Source organism: Lynx rufus, unplaced genomic scaffold, assembly GCF_022079265.1.
Source record: "Lynx rufus isolate CCGP_SWC_20201006 ecotype Redwood Valley unplaced genomic scaffold, mLynRuf1.p SCAF_16, whole genome shotgun sequence".
NCBI lineage: Eukaryota > Metazoa > Chordata > Mammalia > Carnivora > Felidae > Lynx > Lynx rufus.
Genome location: NW_025814830.1, coordinates 12,303,878 through 12,323,252, shown reverse-complemented (window position 1 = coordinate 12,323,252; position 19,375 = coordinate 12,303,878). Strand labels below are relative to the sequence as shown.

General features: G+C 40.0%; 2 protein-coding genes across 3 annotated transcripts in view; one reads left to right on the top strand and one right to left on the bottom strand.

Annotated features, from left to right (window-relative positions):
- The window catches only part of ZNF527 (zinc finger protein 527), a 31,069-nt gene extending 14,364 nt beyond the window's left edge, over positions 1-16,705 (bottom strand). The window contains exons 1-4 of one of the 2 annotated variants that reach the window (XM_047078145.1): positions 16,545-16,705; positions 13,033-13,107; positions 8,180-8,306; positions 6,994-7,089 (exon numbers count right to left, since the gene is read on the bottom strand). In XM_047078145.1, coding sequence (XP_046934101.1) covers positions 6,994-7,089; positions 8,180-8,306; positions 13,033-13,065 — 256 coding nt within the window. In that variant the 5' untranslated portion in view covers positions 13,066-13,107; positions 16,545-16,705. Of the gene's footprint in view, positions 1-6,993; positions 7,090-8,179; positions 8,307-13,032; positions 13,108-16,544 lie in introns of those variants that run through there. The other variant, XM_047078146.1, reaches the window with a different exon arrangement.
- LOC124511172 (zinc finger protein 585A) overlaps positions 1-19,375 on the top strand; it is a 333,171-nt gene that overhangs the window by 110,361 nt on the left and 203,435 nt on the right. The window lies entirely within an intron of this gene.

Sequence of the window (19,375 nt, the reverse complement as noted above, 5' to 3'; positions counted from 1 at the left end):
CAGATGAAAATAAGGGAAAGGAAACAGAAATAATATAAAAACAGGGAGGGGGACAAAACAGAAGAGACTCATAAATATTGAGAACAAACTGAGGGTTGCTGGAGGGGTTGTGGGAGGGGGGATGGGCTAAATGGGTAAGGGGCACTAAGGAATCTACTCCTGAAATCATTGTTGCAGTATATGCTAACTGATTTGGATGTAAATTTTAAAAAATAAAAAAGAAAATTAAAAAAAAAAGAAAAAAAAAACCAAAACAAAACACACAAAAAAACCTCTCGGTGAGTCGGGGCACCTGGGTGACTCAGTAGGTTAAGGGTCCAATCCTCTGTCTCCCTTTCTCTCCATTTTGTGCTGTCTCTCTCTCTCAAAAATAAATAAACATTAAAAAAAAAAACAACCGGGTGAGAGAAGGCACCACAATGGTAAAAGGCAAGGAAGAGTCTGGAAAAGACGACAAAAACACGTATCATAGAAAAATGATTAATACTCAGAATATGTTAAAAAAAGTTCTAGGGGTGGGTGGCTCAGTCAGTTGACTGAGGTCATTTTGACTCAGGTCATGATCCCAGGATTGCAGGATCGAGCCCCAGGTCAGGCTCCACATTCAGCATGGAGCCTGCTTAAGATTCTCTCTCTCTCCCTTTCCCCACCCCACTCCACTCACATGCACTTTCTCTCTCTCTAAAATAAAAAAAAAATTTTTTTAACAAAAAGAAATTCTAAAAGTCAGTAAGAAAAAGCCAAATAACCTTAACTCAAAGAATGGGTTAAAAATATGAGAAGGTAATTCACAGAACAGAAATTCTGAATGGACAGTGCATTTCCGGGAAAATGCTCAGTCTTACTAAGCAAATTAAAACAACTTCAAGAGCATTTCTCTTTCATCATACTGGTAAAAATTTATCAAGGGCAATATCACAAACTTAAGTTGGAGAATATCAAGGGAATAAGGAAACTAGAACTCTTAGATATTGTTAGTAGAGGTATAAATAATACCATCATGTTCAAGAGCAGTTTGAGTATCAAGTAAAACAAAGTGTGCACTCCTATGCTCCAGCAATTTTACTACTATGTACAAACCCTTGACAAACTCTTACGTGCATGTGCATAGAAACATACCCTGCTACTATGCGAGTTAGCAAAAAATAGAAACAACCTAAATGGCCATCTATAGGGAAAGAGTTACATAAAATGTGGCAAATTCAAAACATGCAATAGTATACAACAGTTTAAAAAATGGAAATATATTACACATAGATTTACCAAGGATAAATCTCAGAAAAATGTTGAGTAATACAAGCAAGTTGTAGAAGAAAATGTAAAGAATACTACCTATGAAAATAAAAACACTTTTGGAGTGCCTGCGTGGCTCAGTCAGTTAAGCAACTAACTCTTGGTTTCGGCTCATGTCATGATCTCACAGTTGTGGGATTGAGCCCCACGTCAGTGCAGAGCCTGCTTGGGATTCCCTCTCGCCCTCTCTTTCTGCCTCTCCCTGGCTTGTGTGTGCATGCACACATTTTTTCTCTCTCAAAATAAATAAACATTAAAGAAAAGAAAATAACTTTTTTCAACAAATGCATAGATATTTACAAAATATGTTTACAAAATGAATTAGAAGGACATATGATGAACTCATGACTGTTGTTGCTTCTCAGAGCAAGAAGCAGATGAGGAAAAATGAACTGAGAATGAGAAACAAAGAGAACTTGTACTTAAGACAGTTTATCTCTTCATCAAAAAATGAAAATATGTCAAAACATTAACAATGATCAATTCTGGGTGGTAGCCATTTATTGTATTAGTCACTGTACTTTCCTGTATTCTTCACTTTGTCTATAAAAAGAAATAAAAATATGTCCTGAAATAAAAACTCGATTCTACATCCTAAAAGACAGCACACATTTCAGGAAAAAGTGATCCAAAATGGTCAGACTGAGATGTATCTAATTAAATAACTTTAAAATTAAAGAACCATCAGGGTGCCTGGGTGGCTCAGTCGGTTGGGCGTCCGACTTCGGCTCAGGTCATGATCTCATGGTTTGTGAGTTCAAAACCCACGTCGGGCTCTGTGCTGACAGCTCAGAGCCTGGAGCCTGCTTTGGATTCTGTGTGTGTCTCTCTCTCTGCCCCTCCCTCGCTCATGCTCTGTCTCTCTCTATCTTTCAATAATGAATAAACGACAAAAAAAAATTTTTTTTAATTAAAGAACCATCTAGGAGACCAGAACAAAATATAAAGCCAATTATATACTTAAAGGGAAAATATCAAATTGGCATCAGACTTCTTCATAAACAATATTCAACATTAATACTATGCTATAATAAATTTAAGGAAAGAATGGCCAATTATGAACAAGATAGAACTTGGGGGAGGGGACACTATTTTCATGAGCTCTTTTTGAGGAAACTGCTAGAGGACAATCTAGAGAAATTTCCAGAGAAATTTTAGCAAAAGGATCTAGTGAAAAACACTGAATATATTTAGCCATAAAAGACAAAATTAAAGGCTGGAATAAATGTGACAGAACAGCATGTAAATATAATATGCTGTGACAATATAAAAAACATACAACTAACAAAATTTGGGAAGAGAAGGTGTGACATAAACCTACTTATTGACTCATCTGTAATAGATTAAAAAATCAAGGGCTAGTTTATTTAAAGCCAACTTATTAAGTAATAGAAAGAATAAATATTGTATATAGAAACAGAGCACAATAACACTAGAACAAAAGGGGATGCCTGAGTGGCTCAGTCAGTTAAACATCCAACTCTTGATTTTGGCTCAGGTCATGATTTTAGGGTCAAGAGATGAAGCCCCATTGAGACAGGCTCTGCACTGGGCATGGGGCCTACTTAGGATTCTCTACCTCTGCCCTTCTCCTGCTGTCTCTCTTCCCCCGCCAAAACAAAACAAAACAAAACAAAACAAAACAAAACAAAACAAAACAAAACAAAAAAATTCAAAGACAACACTAGAACAACAACAACAAAAAAATCTTCCTCATTATTATAAAAGCTATAGTATTAGATGACCAAAATAAAGGCTAGGAAAACAGACAAGTGAAAGTCTTTTTTAAAAACTGTAAATACCAGAAAACATCACATAAAACAATATACAGAGTTAAGCCCAAACATATCAAAAATGTACCTGGATTTTCACCTATTAAATTGAAATGATACTTAGATTGGTTCACAAAGCAAGACTCAATTCTATACTGCATGTAAATGCCACATGTAAAATAAAGTGGTTTTTTTTTTTAATGTTTATTTATTTTCCAGAGAGAAAGAGAAACAGAGTGTGAGCAGGGGAGGGGCAGAGAGAAAAAGACACAGAATTCAAAGCAGGTTCCAGGCTCTGTCAGCACAGAGCCCGACACAGGGCTCAAACTCACGAACTACAAGATCGTGACCTGAACTGAAGTCAGATGCTTAACTGACTGAACCACCCAGGAGCCCCTAAAATAAAGTGATTTTTAAAAATTAAAAATAAAAGTCTGAGTAAAGGTCCTAAAAAAAGCATAAAAAGGCAAGAAACAGATTCTTCCCTAGGGCATTCACAAAAAAGGCAGGCTGCTGACATCTTTTTCTTTTTTTTTTTTTTTTTTGGCTGGCATCTTGATTTTAGTCCTGTAAGACCCATTTTCTACTTCTAACCTCTAGAGCTATAAGATAATAAATTCCTGTTGTTTTCAGCCACTAAATTTGTGGTACTTTGTTACAGCAGCAATACAAAATTAATACAGAAGTAGTCTGGCACAACCTTTCTGGAGGGGAATGTGGCAACTCCTAACAAAACTACATATGCACTTACTAGGAATCCCATTTCCAATAATCTCTCCTGAAAACATAGCCTTGACATTATGAAAATACGTATGAACATGGTTATTTACTGAAGCACTGGTTATAACTGTAAAATAGTGCAAACAGCTAAAAGTCCACACATCAGAAAGTAGTTAAATAAATTACCATAACACCCACATAATGAAGTATTTTGCAGCTGTTAAAAAAATGAGGAAGATCTCCATGAATAATATGGAGTGATTGCCTGTGTATATAGTTAAGTGAGAAAAGTAAAATGCAAAGTGTATCTTTGCTACCCTTCATGTAATGTACAAAGACTTACAAGAAACTACACATATGTTGGCTCATTTGTACAAATGAAACATAAAAAGGACAAACCTGAAAATACAGAGATTGGTATCTACAAGAAGCAGATAAGAAAGAGATAGGAAGAAGTTAAGGAGATAAAAATAGGATAGCGGGGATGAGAAGAGAGTTACACATTTCTGAGGACATATTTTTGTATAGCTCTGATTCTTAAAAGCATAATAATGTTTCAGATACCAAAAAAATAAGTAATTAAAATCAACCAGGATGTGGTAAGAACCCAAACAGAATACAAACAGTAACAAATGAACCTAAAAGAACTAACCTAACTTTTTTTTTAAATGTTTATTTATTTCTGAGACAGAGAGAGACAGAGCATGAGTGGGGGAGGGGCAGAGAGAGAGGGAGACACAGAATCCGAAGCAGGCTCCAGGCTCTGAGCTGTCAGCACAGAGCCCAACGCAGGGCTCGAACTCACAAACCATGAGACCATGACTTCAGCCGAAGTTGGTCGCTCAACAGACTGAGTCACCCAGGCGCCCCTAACCTAAGTAACTTTGAAAAATAGTATTTTGGCTGAATACTATAAGACTAAAGACAAAAGGAACCATATATGAATAATGTAATCTAGTTAGTAAATTTGTTTCTCACATAGGAGTATCTTGGAAATTCTGAAATTTTGTGTATGCTAAAATTGAGTAAATAAGTAAATACATTGTTTCTTATTGTTAGAACAACAAATTACAGATAAGGAAGAAGGCTACAATAAGCCCTATGGAGTAAAACTAGAATCAAGATATCAAAATAAACTGGTAATTTTAATATATAAAAAAAAACTGAGACAGAAATAAATATAGAAGTGTCTGTGTACCTGTGTGTGTTGGTATATATACATATATTTTCCAGCTCAATCTGCTGTGAGGGTCTAGGAGCAAAAACATCCCAGTAGCAATGAGCACTCATAGCACCTACACCTTGGTTTCTAAACATCATTTCCCAATAAAAGGAACCAGAGCTCCTAGGAGCAGAACCTGATTCAAGGCTGGGGCAAGGAAAACAAGATGAACCGGGAACACCCAGAGCTGGGGAGGAAGGAAGTGCTCGAAAATGGATAGGAGCATGTTAAAAGGTCAAAAAAACCAACTTGAATGAAATCCCAATGGTCAAAGCTAGGGCAATTTGAGCAACAAAATAATGATTTATTGGATTTATCTCCCTCAGAAAAAATAAAAATCCATGATTCCATAAAGAAATAATTGAATAAATAAACAAATGGGAGAAAAGAAACAGTTTTTCTAAGACAATCCTAATTAATATATGTAAAGGAGGGAAATGGAAAAATCAACATTAGGTCAATATCACAGTAATAACTATTGCAGACAAGATCCAATGGGGCAATGGATGCTAAAATTAGTGGGCAAAAGTTTCAAAGAAACTGAATAGCCTCAAAGTATCTCCCCTAAGATACTTATTAATTACAAATAGAAAAATAGTAACTTTACATTGGAGAAACCAGACAGACAACTACCTTACCAAGTGATCAAAGACATATCAATATTATGAATCCAGTATGTTGCACTGAGTGGAACTTAACATTATTTCTGTTGCACTTTTTCCAAAAATGCGTTACCTCAATCTAATCACGAGAAAACATCAGATAAATCCAAACTGAGCACAAGCAGATGTAATGAGCAATTTGTCCAGACTGAAGTATATCTGAAGAGTCTGGGAGAGATTTCTCCAAGATGATAAAATCAATAGATTACCTAATGTGTCTGACTGTCTTAAGAGATTTAGATAGTTGATGGAGAGTTGGGAATTGAGTGAGGAATAGGTATACAGAAAATCAAGAGGAAAAAAAAACAAACAAATAGACAACCCCACCCCCACCCCAGAAATTATTAACTCCAGGAAAAATAAAAAGTTGTATGGAGGGGCACCTGGGTGGCTCAGTTGGTTAAGCGTCTGACTTCGGCTCAGGTCATGATCTCACAGTTCTGAGATCGAGCCCTACATCAGGCTCTGTGCTGACAGCTCATAGCCTGGAGCCTGTTTCAGATTCTCTGTCTCCCTCTCTCTCTGCCGCTTCCCCACTCATGCTGTGTGTCTCTCTCTCAAAAATAAATAAACATTAAAAAAAAAAGTTGTGTAGGAAAAGTAATCTTGGTACATACACAGAATGACTATGACTAGCACTTAATAGCCACAATAATATAAACCCTGAATAGTGATTCAATCAAAATTATGATACTGAGGAGATGGGAAGTGTGTGTGTGTGTGTGTGTGTGTGTGTGTGTGTGCACGTGTGTATGTGTGTGAGCACATACATGTATTTGATTTAGGATAAGAAAGTATTAAATTCTTATTTTCAAAAACAAAATTCTTATTTTCTTAGAAGATATTGGTAGAGGACTAAACCTGAAAAAGTAATTAAGAAATAGCAACATATACGTATTTGTTAAAGAAATGAAGAAAACATCAAAAAAGTTGCAAAAGTAAAGAAAGTTGGTCCATTTAAGGAGAGGGAAACTAGGGAGGTGGACAAAAGACTGCCTTTTTAAAGGGAATATGCCTTGTAAACCTACTTGACTCGTTAAGAAATGTGCATGTATAACTTTTATAATAACTTGGATAAAAATAAAAACTCTAAAATGAAATCTGGAAATGTACACATTTCCGATCCTAAAAGGAAAAGAGCTGGCAAGGACTGAGATTTGGGTTATTTCTAGACGAATCATAGAGCATATACTTTGATGGAAATAGAGACAAACCCACCCCCACCAAGCCCAGGGTAGCCTCCTCAAGTGCAGGGAAGCATTCTCATGACCAGTTGGGGTGGCACCTTACAACAACACTCCTTGTCCAGTTCCCTGTCACTCACCAGCATATTGACCATCTGACATCTCTTTCTCCACCATCCAAGGTTCCTTCCCTTGCTCCAATAAGGAGATCATGTTGGGCTTAGAAATGGAGAGTCCTGTTTACAGGAGAAGAAAAATGAGAGCAAGAAAGAGACAAACAGAGACAATCAACTTGCTTTAGCCTTTCTAGTACTCAAACGCAATCTTTTGGTCATTAAGCAAGAAAGCAATTAGAGGAAGGGCCAGAGAAGGGAATGATTTTGGTATGAAGGATGAAGATGAAACTCTTTCCGTAGCAGTGGTTCTCAAAGTGCTAGAGCAGAAGCACCACCACCTAGGAACTTATTAGAAATGCAAATTCTCGGGGCGCCTGAGTGGCTCAGACAGTTAAGAGTCCTACTCTCGATTTCAGCTCGGGTCATGATCTTATGGTTTGTGAGTTCAAGCCCCAAGCTGGGCTTCACCCTGACAGACAGGAGCCTGCTTAGGAGTCTCTCTCTCTGCCCCTTTCCTGCTTGCTCAGCACACATGTGTTCTCTCTCTCTCTCTCAAAATAAATAAATAAACATTAAAAAAAAAGCAAATTCTCAGGCCTCAACCCAGACCTACTGAATCAGAAACCACAGTGGTTCTCAAACTTTAATGGGCATCAGAATCATTAGGAGGGCTCATTAAAACCCAAATTACTTGGGGCGCCTGGGTGGCTCAGTTGGCTAAGCGTCCGACTTCAGCTCAGGTCACGATCTCACAGTTCGTGGGTTCGAGCCCCACATCGGGCTCTGTGCGGACAGCTCAGAGCCTGGAGCCTGTTTCAGATTCTGTGGCTCCCTCTCTCTCTGACCCTCCCCCGTTCATGCTCTATCTCTCTCTGTCTCAAAAATAAATAAACGTTAAAAAAAAAAATTAAAAAAAAAAAACCCAAATTACTAGGCCTATTCCCAGAGTTTCTGATTTTGTAGGTCTATAGTGGGATCCTATAATTTTCAATTTAACAAATTCCTACGCCATACTGATGCTGCTATTCCAAACCATCCTTCTCCAACAATGGGAACTATTCATTTCTAACTCTTTGAAACTACTTCAAATTATTTCCTGGGAACAGGAAGAAGAAATTCAGCTAAGCACTCAAGATTACCTAAATATTCCTAATGGAGGAAGCAAAAACACCCGAGGGAAGATTCTGAATTATGGGGGAGACATCCTTACCAAGCCATACCAAGTTCCTGTAGTTCTCCAACATGACATCTCTGTATAAATCCTTCTGAGATGGGTCCAGCCATTCCCATTCCTCTTGGGAAAAATCTAGAGCCACATCTCGGAAGGTCACCAAACCCTGAAATTATAAAAAAAGAAAAAAGAAAAAAAAATCTCATTTGCCAAGTGCTCCCATACGGTCCTGGCAGAAAAGATGACTTCTGCCAGAGTTCTCTAAGTGGTCCAAGGAAACTGATTATTGGGGAGCAAGTACATGTCCAAGTTTGTCGAATATTTTGAGAGAAAAGTATTTCACATTTTTGTAAATAAAAAAAGACCTATACACAGGAAAAAAATAGCTTATGGCATGAAACATGAGTTTATAACATGAAAGTATGTGAACAAGGCTGTTTTATGTTACATACACCATGTATCAGGAAATTCTTATAGGGATGATTCCTTTATATTCCCCAAACTGGGATATCACATGGGTCAGAGAAGTGAAGAAAGGCCTTAAATTGGGCTTTGACTAAAGGGTATGGTCTGAAACTTAGACTCTATATGTAAGGAAAAACTTCCAAAAATGTGTCCTGAAGACATAATAAAGTATATATGAAGATATTTAGATAGAATTTTCATTGGAAGGTTACATCTGGAAAAAAACTTACATATCAAAAAATAAGAGTTTAGCCTACACCACTGAACTATAACCTGTATGAGGGAAGGATATCTGTTTTACAATCTCGTGATTATCCAGTGTCTATTATAAAACCGGTCACATTGTAAACAGTAAATATTTGCCACTCAGTGAATAAACGGTAGTTTCCTATAGTATATCCATAGGAAGGAAGAGTACTCAATGCTTAAAATGACATTTTAAGTTCCATTTTGCAAAGTATGATCTCATTTTTTATTAAAAATAATAAAATCTCTATCAGTGCCGAGAATGAATTTAGTGCCAAGATCTCAGACGCCAGCCAAATCCAACCTGCAAGTGGGTTCTTCTAAACACAGCAGCTTCGGGCCTGCTATGTTAACTCTTTCTTGCACATTGCTCTATTTAGTTTTCTATTTTTTGAGCTGGTTTTTATATTTTAAATTTATGGAGAAAATAATCTCTTTTGCTAGTGCTTTCAAATTAAATGTTCTATTGTTGTCCATCATATTGCAAAAATAAATAAATATTAAATATGGTTATTCTACATAGTAGAAATGTGGGTGAATGTGGCCAGAGAAAAAACATCAGACAAACACATACTGTTGTATAACTTCCGTGTGCCCCTCTACACTTCTCTATGTCCTGTGAGGTTGACCTGTATTAATTGCATTAATAGACTCCCTTTCCCGACCCATCTTCAGTTGGGTTCAGCCACAGACAAGAGATGAGAGAGAGGCAAGCAAAGCACAATTTTTACTCTGCTGGCACCCTCCTTGCAGCTCCGCCCTGTGTGGTCCCTGTCCTTCACTCCTAGGTCACAATGTCTGTCAGTGGCCCTCTGCACTCAGATCTCTCTGTCTCTGGGTTCAGGCCCAAGTTTTATTGTTATGAGTCCCAGGGTATAGCACTATCCTCTGTGGTTTCTTTATATACTGATCATAGCTTATAAAGAGTCCCCTTTTGAGTTTCTTGCTGGAACCCTGACTGATAAAATGTTAACCCAATGTACTTCTAGGATATGACCAGAGATTCCACAAAAGCACCACTACACTTCCCTAATAAATTCACTTTCCAACTCTCATAGTTTCTGTCTCTCTCTCTTTCTCAAACTACCACCAACTCTGTTCTCACTTTGAACTTCCTCATCTTCTTGTTCATTACAAGTCCTTGCTGCCCTGTATCCATACTCATATATTCTGTCTTCCCTCTGTTTCAATGCATAAAACTCTAGGCTCCTATCTATGACCAATCCCTTCACTTGTCCATACAAAGACACTGTCACCTCTCTCCCTTGTAATTATCAGGAAGATATAAGATATCTCCCTTATCGGTATTTTCTCACTTTACTAGATTATTTCTATCAGTATACAAACTGATGCAATACCTTTCATCTTATAAATAGATAAAGTCCCTTCCACAATCTCACTGTAGTTATTGTCCCATTTCCTTACTCCTCTTAACAAAACTCTTCCAGGGGTGCCTGACTGGCTCAGTCAGAGAAACATTCAACTCTTGATCTTGGGATCGTGAGTTCGAGCTCCATGTTGGGTGTGCAGATTACTTAAATGAAACTTTAAAAAAAATAAGAAAACTCTTCCAAAGAGTTGTTTACACCAGCAATATCCAATAGAAATACAATGTAAGCCACATAATAAATTTTTTTAGGGGGCGTTTGGGTGGCTCAGTTAAATGTCCCACTTCTGCTCAGGTCATGATCTCACAGTTCATGGGTTCAAGCCCTGCGTCAGGCTCTGTGCTGACAGCTCGGGGCCTGGAAGCTGCTTCCGATTCTGTGTCTCCCTCTCTCTCTGTTTCTCCCTCACTCGCACTCTGTCTCTCTCTCTCAAAAATGAATAAATGTTAAAAATTTTTTAGTAGCTACATCAACAAAGCAAATAGATTTAATAATGGAAAAAATAAGAATAACTGCTATTTATATTCTGCTATTTATTGACCAATTACTACATTTCAGACACCCTAATAAGCATTTTACAGTTATTATCTTATTTAATCTCACTGTAAAACTTATTTTAAAAAAGTAAGAAAAAAGTATAAAACACATTTTATAGATGTTTAAGACCAAATGTCATGCTGAATCACTAGGTTATATTGCAAAAAAGGAAAAAAAGGTAAACAGAAATAGGTAAATTTAATAATATACTTAATTTAACCCACTATATCTAAAATATTATTTCAACATATACCCAATCTAAAAATTATTAATCAGATGTTTTACATTCTTTTTTTGTACTAAATCTTCAAAATCTGGTATATATTTGGTGCACTTGGGTGGTTCAGTCGGTTGAATGTCTGACTCTTGATTTCACCTCAAGTCATTATCCCTGGGTCCTGGGATCAAGCCCCACATCATGCTCCTTGGAGCATGCTTAAAATTCTCTCTCTCTCTCCTTTGGTCCCTCTCCCTGACTTGTACTCTCTCTCTTTCTCTTTCTAAAATAAAAAAATAACAATACTAATAAAAATTAAAAATCTGGTATATATGTTATAGCACATCTTAATTCAGAGCAGTCTTATGTGGCTACGGGGTACATTACTGGGCAGTGTAGGTCTAGACTCATCTCTATTCTCACCTTTTAGGCCAGTATTCCCTCATGAACCCACTGTAATGATGCTTTCATCTCAACCCCTCTATGAAGTAGCTCTGGTCAAGAATATTAGTAGTTTCCATGTTACCAAATCTAATGGTCAATTCTCAGTCTGCATCTTCCTCAGAAGAATTTAATTCTGTTGGTCACATCCTCTATGAAATACTCTGTACTTTTGACTTCCCCACTCTTCTGGTTTTCCTTCTACATCAGTCCTTCTCAGTCTCTCTTGCTGGTTCCTCTTCTTCTTGTCAGCCTCTAGATACTGAATACCCAAATTGAGTCCTTGGGCATCTTTCCTATAGACACTCACAATCAGATAATCCTATCCTGTCCTACGGCTTGAAATACACTAATCATTCTCAAATTCACACCCCCAATCATGATTCCAGTGTATAATCAATATTGCACTTGGATACCCAATCTCACAAACTTAATATATCTAGAACTCAATTTTTGTTCCCATCTCATTGTGCCCTGTCTTTCCATCTCAGTAAATGGCACAACCATTTGTACAGTTGCCCAGGTCAAAAATCTTTGTAGTTATCCTTGACTTCTTTCTTCCTCTCACATTCCACAACCAACCCCTGACCAAATCCCACATTTTCTATCTCCAACATATACCCCAATCCCAGCAGCTCCAATGATACCACCACGGTCCAGGCAGCTATCACCTTCCACCTAGATTACTGTGGTAGTCTCCTAACTGATCGCCCAATCCACCCTTAATTCCTTTCTATTTTCCTTTTAAAATATAAATCAAATTGGGGTGCCTAGGTGGCTCAGTTCGTTAAGCATCTGACTTTGGCTCAGGTCATGATCTCATGGTTCGTGGGTTGGAGCCCCGCATGGGGCTCTATGCTACCAGCTCAGAGCCTGGAGCCTGCTTCAGAGTCTGTGTCTCCCTCTCTCTCTGTCCCTCCCCTGCTTGTGCTCTGTGTCTCTCTCTCTCTCAAAAATAAACATAAAAAAATTTTTTTTAATATAAATCAAATTACATTACAAACACTCCAATGACTCTCCTTCACCCTTAGAACAAACCTCAAAGTTCTGGTCATGAGTTTCAAGGGCCTATATAACTTGTTCCCCAGCTACTCCTCTGATCTCATAGTGCTCATTTCCCTCTGAGGATACTGGCTCAATGATATTCCTAGAGCTCATCAAACATGTTCCCACCATAATAACTTCATATTTGCTATTCCTTCTACTTTTAAAGCTCTTCTCCAAATCTCCACGAAACCTAATCCCTACTTTCACTGAGGTTTTTCTTTGCTTAAATGTCACTTCCTCAGAAAGGCCATCCTTGACTTCCCTATTTAATAGGGCGCTCAATAATCACACCTCTGTCCTTTATTCCACTTGCACTAATCTCCAGCATAACAAATCATGAGCTATCTAAAAAGGACAGTTCTCTTCCATCACATATTTGAGCACAGCACTGAGTAAAAAAGATACTAAATGATTTATAGAGAGATTATATGAGGTAGTTGAGAGAGACAAGTGTGAGAGTGCTCACTGGGCTATTTGTGACTTTCTGAAGTCACAAAGTCCTAAAAAAAAGAAGTAGAATTTCTGGAAACAAAGTGAAAACACCAACTTACTTGAGACATGGCTTTACAAAGTCCAACAGCCATTCTTCCTTTCTTCTTTAATCTTCTCTTTTGGAGAACAATGTCCTGAGAAACAAGAATTAAAGGGGGGGAAAATGGCAAACCAGCCCCAGATTGCTGATCTCAGATTCACAAAGATAGAACTCTTGTCCCTTTATGGTCTCCACAGCCTCCTTACATAGGCCAGCCCTAAGCCTTCTAAGATCTGAGAAAAGGCCACAGATTAATTTAACCCCTGAAGTCCTCACTGGTATTAAGAACATATAGCTTGAACTCAACAAAATCTAAATGGCCAACAAGGTGGTTTATGATCTGGCCCTTGGATGCCCCTTAGACTTCATTTCCTACCCTCATTCTGCTTGCTCACCCCACTCCAGGCACACAGGTTTTCTTACAGTTCCTCAAACACTGTGCACAGTCCATATTCAGGGCTGTTACCTTTGATTTTCCTTCTGCCTGGACATGGCTCACTCCCTCTCTTCATTCCTGTTTGTGCTCAGTTGTTACCACATGAGAGGCACCTTCTATCTAAAGATAACTTCCCTTCCAGTCTCTTTTTCCTTACTGTGATTTTTCTTCGTAGCTTTTGACACCATTGGACATGTTACTTTTTTTCTCTGTTTATTGTTGTCTCCCCAAACAACAGTGTGGGATCTAATAGAACTAGGATTTGTTTGGTTCACTGATTGTATCTCTAGTGTTAGAATAATGCCAGAACCTTTGCAGGCACTCAAAAATTATTTGTTAAATGGAGGCGCCTGAGTGGCTCAGTAGGGTTAAGCATCCAACTCTTGATTTTGGTTCAGGTCATGATTTCACGGTTCGTGGGATCAAGCCCTGCATTGGGCTCCCAGCTGACAGCATGGAGCTTGCTTGTGATTCTCTCTCTCCATCTCTTTCCACCGCTCCCTCCTTCACTCATTCTCTCTCTCTCTCAAAATAAAAGCTTAAAAAATATTTATTAAATGAATAAATAAATCTTACTGGGCCTCCTGTAATATAAATAGCAATGTTATACATGTTGTACATGTCATTATCTTTTTTTAACATTTATTTGTTTTGAGAGAGAGAGACAGCGTGCGCACACAAGCAGAGAAGGGGCAGAGGGAGAAGGAAAGAGAGAATCCCAAGCAGGCTCTGCGCTGTCAGCGACCCCTGAGATCATGACCTGAGCTGAAACCAAGAGTCAGATGTTCAACTGATTGAGCCACCCAGGCACCCCTACATATGTCATTATTTTCTTTATTCTTCACAAAACGCAAAGGTAAATATTATTATCCTTATCTTGCCAACAAGTAAAACTGAGGTTCAAAAAGCTAAAGCAACTAACTCAAAGTCATAAGAATCAACTGCAACGAGACTCAAAACTGGTCCTCTTTCAAGAGCCTACAATGTCTGAATGGGAATTATTTAACATAACCTGGGGAATCAAAGCCATATATCTACTAGAGAGGCATTTTCAGAGATGCAGATATTACCTTTATTACTTCACAGAAATAGAGCTTGAGGCAGGCATCGCTAAATTTTAATACAAACCAATAACAAATTGCACAGCCTGAAATATTCGTTGTTCTCTCAGAGCCAACACATCTTCAATCTGAAAATGAGGATAGTCATGTTTGACCTAGAATTCAGGATATACGACTTCCTAAATCTGGGCTACTCTGCACTGGCCAATCAGTCTCTGAGAAAATTATTTCCTTAGTGCAACACAGCTTGAAATTGTCCATAAAAGCCTTTGCAACCTGAAAGGAGAATCAATGAAGCCTTCTCTGCATCTGGGAGCCCTACATAGCATCTGCATAAAAGAAATGTCTTTTACTTTTTTATTATTGTTTTATAGAGAGAGAGAAAGAAAGAAAGCGCAAGCAGGGGAGAGGGGCAGAGGGAGAGAGAGAGAGAGAGAGAGAGAGGGAATCTTAAGCAGGCTCCATACTCAGCACAGAGCCCAACATGGGGCTTGATCCGGGGACCCTGGGATCATTACCTGTGCTGAAATCAAGAGTCAGAAGCTCAAGTGATTGAGCCACTCAGGCGCCCCCCAAAAATGTCTTTTATATTTCTGTCTGCAAAGAGTGGTGCATCACTTGGGGTAATATTTCCAAAGTTTGAGATAAGCCATCAGTCTCCGAAAGAAGGTGATGTTAAAGCCTTGGGCTTCAGGTAGCCCCCAGGCGCATGGTGACTCTCCACTCCTTCATTCATTGGCTGCATGACCTTGGGCAAGTTACTCCATCTCTCAGAACCTTTCTTTCCTCACTGTCTCACTGCCAACTGCTGGTGTAAAGAAGTGCTACCTTTGTTTGGAAAGGAAATGAGACCATTTTTCTTTATTAACTAAGAAAGTCAGAAGCAAAATTTCGCTAACTTGGTATATCAGAAAAAGAGCCATGGATTGGCCTCTCTCAGCACCAAACGTGGAAGAGTTTTGACAAAGACAAAGCTAAAATCTGAAACTGCATGGCCTAAGGTGAGGAAGACCCGGCTTTCAGACTGAGCTTTCCATCCCCAGAGCAGTCAGTTTGAGGATGGTCTCACTACAATGTCTTTAGACTGGGTTCTGTGACTCACAAGGGGACTGAAGGACGAGACCCACATTAAGTTCCCATATCCTGACAGTTCCTCGTCCAAGACCAGGGACAATCCTCTCCAACACCCTGAGAATCCAAGGCCCCCAGTTTTCACTCTCACGGTATGGGAAAGACCAAGAGAGTTTAGTAATTAAAAGCAAGGACTCTGCCTAGGTTCAAGACCCTGTTCTGTCACTTATTAACTGTCTGAACTTGGGCAAGTAATTTTAATCTTTCTGCGCCCACAATCACACATTAGGTCCCACACAATCAAGCCTTCAGTCTCACGTACACATACAAATTCTCACCCAGTCACACACATACACTACACATGGTCACACAAGCTCACCTGTAATGTCAAACACATACACAGTGGCATTAACCCAAAGACAGAGATGATGACACACAATTACTCCAACAGACAGTCCCACGCAATCTCGCAGTGACTTAGGACACAAGGTCACACATCCGGTCACCATTACTCATACAAATTTATACCTGCAGAGAAAGATGGTCATGGGTTCGCAATCACACCTGCTGTCACACACATTCAAACACTGTTACATGTGTCATATAGAGACAAGAGCCTATATCACACCTCTGATAAGTAGTCAAACATAATCACACATATTCATACAGCGACACAATGTCACACCCGCTATTTCTCACAAACCCATATACAGTAACACGTAGTTACACCTGCAGAAACAGACACACACACAGACACACACACAGTTTTATACCTGAGACATATAATCTTTCATAATCACACACACGGTGCCACACAAGATCACATTCTGTCACATCGCGACCTCTCACACAGTTATACAGGAACCCCTGAGGGCACCCCCCTGGCCCCATCCCGGTCCCTGACGGTCCACCTCAAGCCCGGCCCTGACCTCTGGCTCCCGCGCTCAGCCAGGCCCAACTCACCTCCCGGCGCCGCGGGCTCTGGAAACCCGCCCAGCGACCCGAGACCCACGACGTCCCCTCCCAGAATGCCCCGCGGAGCGAAGCGGAGCAGGGACTGAGCGGTGCGGGACCCCGAGCTCCTCTGGGGAAACATCCAGCTGGACTGGACGCAGCTCAGCTTTTCCTTAGGACCCTTCGAACCACCAGCCCCAGAGAGCTTTGCGCCGCGGCCTTCATTTGCTGAACTACATTTCCCAGAGGGCCCCAAGGCCCGCCTCTACTCCGCGCCTGCGCAGGTGGCCGCAGCCGTGGGAGTCTTGACCCGAGAACTGTGTGCCACCCTGGCGGATCTTGGGCACGCAAGTGACTGTGGGCGGCTGTGCGTGAGGAAACCGTGAATTTGCGCACGTCCGTGATTGTTACTGAATTCTCAGATGTGGCGATTTCTGTGTGACCGTCGCTGCACACTTTTGTGCTTGTGCACCACGGGGCGAAGCCTTCTGTCAGTGCAGTCAGCTTCTGTGTTTAAAATCACGTCCCGTGATTGTGGGTCGATGTGTGACGCCGAGAATGTGCGGGTGCCTGTGGGTTTGTGAGAGGGACTGTGCCTGAAATGGACGAGCATTTCTTTGTGTTCTTACCCCAGAGGTCGAAGGAGTTTACCTGTGACCAGAGGTGGAGCTTTATTCGTTTCTGGGCTGGCTTTTAGTGTTGAGCCTGTGGAAGAGGTTTCTTTGTGTGCCTTTGTGTGTGACTGTCTCCAGATCTAACTGTTCTCCCAGCCCCCCACACCACCCCTCATCCCCGGCCATGGGCCGGGTCACTGCTACCTTCATGTTTATATCCCTTTTCTACTAGGACCTAATGTGATACCACAGAAGGGTGATTACATTCCGTTTGTTAGGGAGACGCTCATTTGCACCAGAGCCTTTTATAGTATGATAGCCAGTAGCTCTGGGGGTTCTCCTGAAGCTGTTTCCACCTTTTTACCTTACAACTTCAATAAGGGTCCAGCTTCAAGAAAACTATCCACAGGAAGACAAGAAAGCGAGGCCCTGAGTGATGATAAAGAAAACCAAAACTGAACAGTAGTTAAAGAAGTTCAAAAATACATTTTATTCAGGAACACTGCAATAGGGGAGAAGAAACTTCAGCATAGAACCAGGCTCAGTTCCAAATACAGAAAGAACAAATAGGGTTTATATGTAATAGCAAGTTGGTGGGAGTGGGGGAAAGTCAGTGGATGGAAAATTAAGAGGAGACATCAAAGGTAAGGGGAAATTCTTGCTGGACTGACCAAGAGAGTTCTTGATATCAGATATCGCCTGGGTGGATGAAGACTTTAATTAGATATTAAGAGTAATGAGATATCAAGAGCTCTGGCTAAACTGAGTTGACAGAATTCTTGCTAAAACCAGGTAATGCAAAGACAAACACTGAAGCCAAAAGTTGAATCCTAGTTGAGAAGAGAGTCCAGAGGAGCCTAACTAAAATTGAGTCAAGGAGGGAGTATTTGACAGTCAATATATATTTTTTTCTTTTCTTTCTTTTTTTATTTTTTTTTACATTTACTTATTTTTAAGAGACAGAAACAGAGCACAAGTGGGGGAGGGGCAGAGAGAGAAGGAGACACAGAATCTGAAGCAGGCTCCAGGCTCTGAGCTGTCAGCACAGAGCCCCACACGGGGCTTGAACTCACAAACCCTGAGATCACGACCTGAGCCGAAGTCAGACGCTTCAGCAACTGAGCCACCCAGGTGCTCCAACAGTCAAAATTCTGAACAAAGCAGCATTCTTCCCCACCCCCAGACCCTGGAAGATCTGGAAGGTGCACCCAAGTCAAGATCTTGGTAAATAGAGGTATGTGGAAACAAGGGGGGAAGTTCTTGAAATGAGAACCAATCTTTGGAGAATAAATCCTCCGATCCCCATCCCATCAAGAAACCTCTAATAGCTAAGGCTGGAGAGTTGGACAAAAGGAGTGTGGCTAGTAGGGTTGAGCGATTTGCTGTTTATAATGTGAAATTGGGCACTGTTACTTTCAGAAGAAGTCAAGCACCTTTTTTTTTTTTTAAGGCTCTAGAACATTTAATAATTGGGTTGCTTCAGTGGGGAAATGTACTAGGTAAGTGTTCTTTGGATAACTGTGATTGGCTACTTGACCAATACATCAAACAGCTCTTCCCTGGATCTGATTATCAGTGCAGGATAGAGATCATCTTGGACATTTCATACTAAATGCTAGAAATTTAAGATACTCCATTCTTGACTGGCATAATATACCTTCAAGAGAAACTTTGAGGGCACCTGGGTGGCTCAGTCGGTTAAACATCAGACTTTGGCCTAGGTCATGATCTCGCGGTTCTTTAGTTCAAGCCCCATGTCGGCCTCTGTGCTGACATCTCAGAGCCTGGAGCCTGCTTTGGATTCTGTGTCTCCCAATCTCTCTCAGCCCCTCCCCCACTCGCACTCTGTGTGTGTGTGTGTGTGTGTGTGTGTGTGTGTGTGTGTGTGTCTCAAAAAATAAGCATTAAAAAAATTTTTTTTAAAAGAGGAAGTTTGTGTACGACTATCTCTTCAAATGTCAGTAATTGATCATAGGAAGACTTTTTGTCCCTTATTTACTTTTCTTATGTCATACCACCAAGTCCAACACTGGTTTGACTCTAGTCATCTCCAGTAGTGTAGGACAGTGGTCCTCAAAGTATTCCCACAAGTAGGCGGTTGTACTGCTAAAACAAATTGTGGTTAGGACTATGTCCATCAGGATATAGTAAAAAAAAGCAGAACTATACTGGTAATTTCAAACAATATTTAATTACAGGAAATTGATTATACAATGTTGGATGACT